General features: G+C 37.5%; 1 protein-coding gene across 1 annotated transcript in view; it reads left to right on the forward strand.

Moving 5' to 3' along the window:
* kank4 (KN motif and ankyrin repeat domains 4) overlaps positions 1–7,758 on the forward strand; it is a 91,392-nt gene extending 83,634 nt beyond the window's left edge. The window contains exons 9-10 of the mRNA XM_080033129.1: positions 490–690; positions 3,961–7,758. Coding sequence (XP_079889255.1) covers positions 490–690; positions 3,961–4,080 — 321 coding nt within the window. The 3' untranslated portion in view covers positions 4,081–7,758. The remainder of the gene's footprint in view (positions 1–489; positions 691–3,960) is intronic.
* Positions 7,759–8,089: the final 331 nt, after the last annotated feature.

Here is an 8,089-nt window from a genome sequence, read left to right on the forward strand (position 1 = left end):
TTTCCTCATCCCCTCTTCATTTAATTCTTAATCTCTCCGTCATACCAATAAATTAAACTAAGCAGACAATTTTGAATAATACAAAGATAATACTCCAATCAAGCTATAAAGAAAAAGAAGAATTTATCTTATTTATCTAGCCCTCTTTTCCTCATCTCTCTCTTCAATTCATTCTTAATCTCCCCTCATACCTGCCCCTCTCGCTGTTTGAATCCTAATCCTCTCTCTTCCTCAGCCCTCAGCTCATTCAAATCAAATCTGAAGACTTTTCTGCATCCCTTTTAACCTGTCATTTTTTTATTTTTTTATTCGCTTTTGCAATTTGCCTGCCTGTATGTGTTCTATGTTTTTGCAATCTCTAAAAATAAGATTTCTGATGTCTTATCTTGATGTATTTTTTCTCTGCCACTGTAAAAAACGTTGAATGGCCTTGTGTCTGAATTGTGCCATATAAATAAACGTTTACCTCTCTCTCCCCCACTCTCCTAGGCTGGCCAGACGGCGCTCATGCTAGCGGTGAGCCACGGGCGCGTTGCCATGGTGACCGTGCTGCTAGGCTGCGACGCGGACGTGAATGCGCGGGACCGCGAGGGCTCCACGGCGCTGATGTGTGCCAGCGAACACGGACACACACACATCGTACGCCTGCTGCTGGAGACAGGCCGCTGTGACCTCAGCCTCACCGATAAGGTATGATGCTGTTATACTGTAAAAAAAAAAAAAAAGTTAAAGCTATAGTGCGTAACTTCTACATACAGTGTAAATGAATGTTGGGTACATTTAAGTTGTCACCAAACGAGTTGACACAAAGTTAATTAATTAAGCCTACCAGCTGTACAAAACTCTCACTGTATTTCTCAGTATGGCAAACTGTTTACAAACTGTTGTCGCCTCACCGACACTGGCGCAGAAGCTCAGAAAAATCCCAAGAAGCCCCCAAGAAATGTTTCAGTTGTTGACTCTACTGCTCAGAAAAAAAAAACCTGGACGTACAGCAGAAAGTATCATATCCATGCATGATCACCGAAGGCTTACCTCATATAGAAATGCTGACAGGGTTGTGATAATTCCTCAGAATTCCTCATGGGGGCAAGAGAAGTTACGTGCTATGTCTTTAAATTATACTGTGTACTGGAACTGCTGTAAAACTGAAAATGTTTCACTGCTTATTCAAGATGGTTTAAAAGCATTCCCTAAGGTGATTTCCAATCTCTCTTACCCATTAAGAGACATACATTTGGCGTTTTGTACAGATCTGTAATTTACTCGATACATTACACTACTCAGACGTTGTTGCTCCTCACTGCAGTCCAACGGGTGAACAGTTGCCTTAGTGTGTTGCCAATTTTAAAATGGATCCTATGCTTTATAAATAACAGAAAGAATTGCAGCTTAACTGGGCCAAATGTGCTCACTGACAGACTTAGTGTTGAAACACTACTTATAAAAAATACATAGACAAATAACGATTGGCAATCAATGTGGCTTCAAATGGAGGTTCACCTGTAACCTCCTGTTTCTGCTTAATTTGGACCATGGTGACTCTTCCATGAGGCTTAATTATTTACTCAGATGCCTGGGATCACTGCCTTATTTCAACAGCTATTAATGTGCTGCCTGATCTAATGAATGAACTGTCACACAGGTCCTAGTGCCTGCCTCACACATACTGTTGTTGAGTCTGTCATCTAATATTAGTCTGCCTCTGCGGTTGGTGTTAAATGCCACAGCCATAATACTGTAGCTGGTGCCAGGCCCACACACACACACACACACACACAGTAGATGGATTGTTCAACCCTAGTACATTATTGATCACTCCAGAGTCTAGACCATTGATTCCTCTCTGCAATCTGAGTCACCCGATCAGAGAAAGGCCATATCCCAATACCCATTCAAACAATCATGTTGACACTGTTTCAACTCTGAGGCTGTACTGCTCATATATTTATTTATTTATTTATTTATTTGATAGATAGACACTCAGACTATGCACTGCCATACCACATATGGATCCTGGTTTTGTCTTTATGATCTGGATGCTAACAACAAGGTCATTTTATTCAATCTGGTTCCAGCATTTAGACACTCTCCAGTCCCCAGTTGTTCTTGTGAGTGAATCATTGAATCAGTGAATTACCTCAATTGTCTTCAGTCCGCTGCTCTCGAGTATCTCTGTGTTGTAGTGTGTCATTATGTCATCCACACCTCCGACTCACTAGTTTGAACTGATTGCACTCGCATCGGCTGCATCCCTCACTCACACTTGCATCATGTAGGGAGTATATCTGTGTATTGTGCTTTATATGAGTGCAGAAACAAACAGGAAACATATTTGAGGTTTACATTGTGTGATATTCTAGGGCCCTCTCTACATAGTATTTCATAATCCCCACCTCCACACCTGCGTCCTGTGGGCTTTTATTCTAGTTCCCAAAGGATGCAACGGTTGTCACTTTCAACACTATACGTCACTGCTTCTGCTATAACATCACAACAATTCTAAAGAGAAAAACCTCACTTCACATTGTTACACGTTTGTAACAATAATCCTAAATCGTGAAAAGTAAAACAGTTTTGTAGATTGGTTTAACCCGAATTTGATTGTACCATGGAATATGCATCTATACATTCATATCCTGCACTCATCTTATGACTCAATAATGTGCCTCTAGTTGGATTATTTGCTCTGTTACTCCTTGACAACACATGATCACAAACAATATTCCGTGGTAGTGGGGAGCGAAGCATTGTCTCAAAACTGAGGCGAATGAGTTGCTCTGGCAAGCAATTTAAAATAATGTGCAAGGGAAGTGAAGCAGTTTGCTTTTGAAATTTACATAAAGAATAAAACGGAGCATTCACAATGTTCTTAGACATCCGTGTTCCCATGAGACAAGAGGGAGCTTTGTCTGCTTTAGTTCACTGTAATGTTTAATATTTTTGCTTCGAAACAGGAAAGAACAAGTGACACTGTTAGAAAAATGCAGGAGGCTACACTCAGCATTATAAAGCATTGCTGAATGAGAGCATTCAGTCAGCTGGGAGGATTGATAGCAATTTGTAAATGTATAGACACATAGAATAGCGTTATCTAGACACAAGACAATATGTGTTCTCTGCTTTTATCATTGCTAATAGTGTATTATTTGTGTTCTATAAATCATATGTGTTGTGGGTTTTGTGAGACAACTACACAAATCTAAGCTCCCGATTACTGTTATACAACAACTGAAAGTAAACCTAACAGTATACATATTTTATATAACATGGGAGAAGATAAAACATAAAAATGTTTGTACCAGTGTATCATTGACATCAAAAGCATTAAAGTTTGATTTATATTAAAATTGGTTATTAAGCTCATATACGAAAGAAAACAACTATAGTCCACTTGAAACAAATGCTTCTTTGGGCCAGTTATGTGATGATCAGGTCTTCGTTTTGATCTAATACTGCCATGTGTTGGTCACTCAAAGCATATTTCATAAGTTATCTCTTTGTTGAAGTATTTATAGTGTCTCGTGCTGCTAGGGAAAGGATTAAAATGTTTTTTTTTATAGTGAAGAGTCAACAATCTTTCTAACTGTGTATTTCCTAAATCCCGTTGAACATTTCCCCTGTTTTCTTCACGTAACCTCCCCGGGCTTTTTATTTAACCCCTTGGCTTATAAGTGACAAATCATAATCTGAACCCTTATTTGACATTTCAAGAAAGGACAATGCAAAATGCCAAGACTTAGACACTGATAGTGAATCCAGCTATTTCTTTACCAGTAGTGTTGCCTGTATTAGGTCAGATGCAACATACACAAATACATGCTATGAATATATTGTAATGTCCAGTTGCTAGAGAACGATTAACACAACACTGCCACCATCAGGATAAGAGTAGCCACTGCAATACCTGTGATGTGCAATATTCAATATGACATTATTTTTCTCTTTTATTTCTTCCAGAATGGACAGACAGCACTGTCGGTGGCAGAGGGAGCTTCCCACCAAGACATAATCGCCCTTCTGAAGGCCCACGTTGAGACACAAGCCTCCGAACCAACATCTACCACAGACCTCCTCTGAGCCTGTTAACTTCCCCTAAAACCACTCCAGTTATCGGACTTCCAACTATTCCAATTCCAATACCCTTTTCCCCAACCAACAAAGAGGGAAAAGGGTTGATTCAAAGACACAGTGACATCATACCAGACCCTGTGTTACCATGGGAATTAGTGAATAAGTCCTGTCTACCTTGGAACCACAAATTAACCTCTGGAAACTGGAGTGTCTGCCCGGAAATGTACGCCCACAATTTTTCTTCCACCTCTCTCTTCTCCCTTGTGGATGTTTATGGATATGCTGCATCAACAGACAACAGGGCCGGATCAAGAAGAAGTTATTGCCATAGTGACACTTTGAATTGAAAGGGTGAGGAAATAAAGAAGGACAAGGAAGAGACAGATTGGCAAAATGGAGGACAAACTGCTGCTGCTTCTTCTTCTCATCAACTAGCTCTTCAAGCAAAATACTAATAAGCACATGATCTACCTTTCAAATATACAATATTAAATATAAACATGATTTCTATATATTTTTTTTCTTCCTTTTATGACATTGACATAGTTCTTTTTCATATTTGGACATAAGCCATCATTGAGGACATAGTATGTGTAGAATGTTACTATAACAGATTATAATCATATAAAAAAACACACACATAAACTGTATTTTTTACTGCACTTTTTTATTGTTTTTGTGTACAGTCAAATTATATTCCTCTCTGATATCAGTGTCCAGAAGGAACTAAGTATCTCTAAACGTATGAACTAGAAAAAGTGGATCAAATTTCCCATAATTCAGTGGACATTTGACATGACGTAATGTGTTATTTTTGCCATAATAATGATGTGTGTCACATATGGAACATGGGTGATCATCGTATGTGAATTATTGGGGTGAAACAATTGTTTCGTTGGAGTTTAAATGTATCTCTTGGATCAGGAATATTTTTTTTAATAATTACAATATAACCAGAATTAAAGAAAGACAAAAGTCTTCAAATGAGAAGATTGTACGTTTGGATGGTGCTGCATGCCAATACACAGTTACTCCCCCTATTGGCTGTCTTATAGTACTAAAACAACAGTATGTTGTAATACTGTCTGTACTCATGGTTAATCTCTCTCTCTCTCTCTCTCTCTCTCTCTCTCTCTCTCTCTCTCTCTCTCTCTCTTTCTTTTTCTCTCTCTCTCGCTCTCTCTCTCTCCGTCCCTCAGTTCTGATATGATATATTTCTTGTTCGCCTGCTCGTATTCCAATCAAATCATGTATGCAAACGGCTACAAAATGCACAATGAATGTCCGGCTGGCTGAGATACATTACAAGTAAAAAAAAAACATGTAGCAAGTTTAACTACAGTATACTGGCATGAATCATGGGACTAACAGAGACATAGGAATGATTAAAAGAATTTGGATATGTTTTATCATGTTCGATTTAAGACATTTAATCACTGAGAAAAATCTAGATTACAAATATCTGATTCAAGTTAATAACGCCAGGTCACTTTGTTCCTGTCTCAAGAATTCATGTTACAAAATGGACTGGAGGTTAGATGGTAGATGGTAAGAGAATGGGTTTGTTTATGGCTTGCAGTCATAAAAAAAGAAGCAATATCAATGAAGCAATTTCACTCAGAAACTAGCTATGGAGAGTGGCTTTGGTCGATAGCCTTAATCCGATGACCATCCTACATTTACAATAAGAGGTGATGTTGTGTTTCAGGGAGTGTCGTCTTTATTCGTTCTGTTTTACCACAAACCTACAAACGTACATACATACACCCATACTCCTAAAGTATCTTAACACATAAGTTCTGGTCTGACAAAAACGTTTACAACTCAATAGTGTCCCTTTAGTGACCACTGCAGAAATCCCCAAATTGTACCGGTTATGTTTTCTAGAGGGATACATTTTCACCCTTCTGTTTACATGTTAATATTTTTAAAGTCTGCATTTAATCACAGCTTAATTTTTGAAATAATGGTCAAAATAGAAGCAGCACAGGATATTTCAAAACACTGCATACTCCAATTCCCATAATGCAATAATTGCCATCATCTAGTTTAACCATCCCTTCCTGGTGAATGTCTTTTAATGTTCATATCCCCAGTTTTTAACACACACAGGTCTTTATGTAATAAAACTAGAAAACTCTTGATAACACTGATGAATCACCAGGTTTATTTTCCTCTGACGTCAGAAAGCACCTACAAAACAGACGTTATACAACTGCTCCACCAGCTCAATAGCACTTATGACAAGTGAAGAGACCTTTTACTGGTCCTACTGATGGTGGAATTTAAAGGGGAATACCACTCGTTTTAAAAACTGCCATATCCGTAGTCGATGATAGTACATTCTGCATTTACAATCGGTCAGAAAATAGAGGCAAGATTGTGCATGGTCCAAACTTACATCAGCATTTGTTGGTTTTAGAACGCTGTCTCCCAAATGTATTGGTTTGATTTTGCCATGACACATGTTTACCGGTATATGTTGTCATGCCTACAATATAATGTAATGATGACTTCTAACCTACATTTCATAACTTTATTTCTGAGATACAGTGTGATCCCGATCACTCACTCTCATTCTTAGACACTTTATCAATATGGGTGCTAAAATGGGATGATATAGACTGAAATTAAGATAGTTCTACCATACAAAGTATCTTAATTATATAGTAGAAGTATACAGTGGCTGCATTTACTTGTTAGCAGGATTTGTTTTGTTTTATTTACATAATCATAAGTTCACCATCATTTGTTGAATCACAAAGTAGCAACGATTTTTTTTTTCTTAATTGTTTTTTCAATTTTTTTCTTCCATTTTTTTTTTATTATTATTTTTAACAAAAAGGCAGCATTTACACAATATGTCCATGCAACACAATTGATCATGACTGGCTGTCTGTACATTAAGAGATGGAAATTACAATCTGTGTGGCTTCCCAGACAGCGCGCGGATGATCCGATATGTGGTGTGTGTGTGTGTGTGTGTCCATGTATAACATCTTACAATAAATCGCCTCCATATGTTTAATCCAGTGTGACCCAGATGTAATAAGGTTTCATAACTGGCTCCAACACCAAAGAACTGAAATCCAATCTGTTCCACATGGGGTTAACCATACATACTTTTGTCTGTTCCTGTAATTTCAGCCCAATACAGTACATGTACATACAGTATTGTGAAATATATATATATATATAAAACAAGTATTGTCGGAAAGTTTGCTCTAAAAATGATATTGAGTATTTATTCAAAATGCTATATTTTTTACCATATATATAATATACTTATGTATGCATGGACAAATATTCCAGTGATTCTGTTGTCTGGAAGGGGCATTTCGGATGATCGGAAAATATGCTGAAAATATGCGTTCCCTGATGATGTGATTATTGGGCTTATTGTTGATTGGTTGGTTAAGTACGTGTGTGATTTGACAAGGTTGTAGACTGTCACGTGCCCTTTAATAATGCTACCTTTGACATTTGTGAGGAAAATATGAAGCAGATTTGACACTGGCATAAGCTATGAGGGTATTAACCTCTCCCTTGTTGGAATACCTAATTTCTGAAAATGAAAGTGTATGTACATGACAGAGTCAAATGTAAAAACCTGTACTACTAAAATATTCCTTGTACAACAGGTGTATATGTTGCAATCCAGAGAACTACTTCTAAATAAATAAAAACAAATATATAAAAAAAAGTATTCAATGCCTATTTCATCATTTTGTAAAACAGGCCTTTATTTTCGGTTCTTTAAGAGATGGAAAAGGCTAAAAACACTTGTGTTGTAAAGTGTTGAGCATATAGGCTAGTTGTAAATTACAGCAAATTCATTAAGTTGAAATTCAACTAAATGAACGGAATTCAGTCTAAATAGCCCAACAATGGACTGGCATGCTGTGAAAAGCATTCCCCCCCTCAAAATGTATTTATCTTAATCAGCAGCAAATACTTTAGTGGGTATACAGTAGTTGTAGGCCTGATGCTAATAATTGGAGTTAGCTGCATGGGC

The sequence above is a fragment of the Ammodytes marinus genome (genome assembly GCF_949987685.1).
Source record: "Ammodytes marinus genome assembly, chromosome: 8".
Classification (NCBI taxonomy): Eukaryota; Metazoa; Chordata; class Actinopteri; order Uranoscopiformes; family Ammodytidae; genus Ammodytes; species Ammodytes marinus.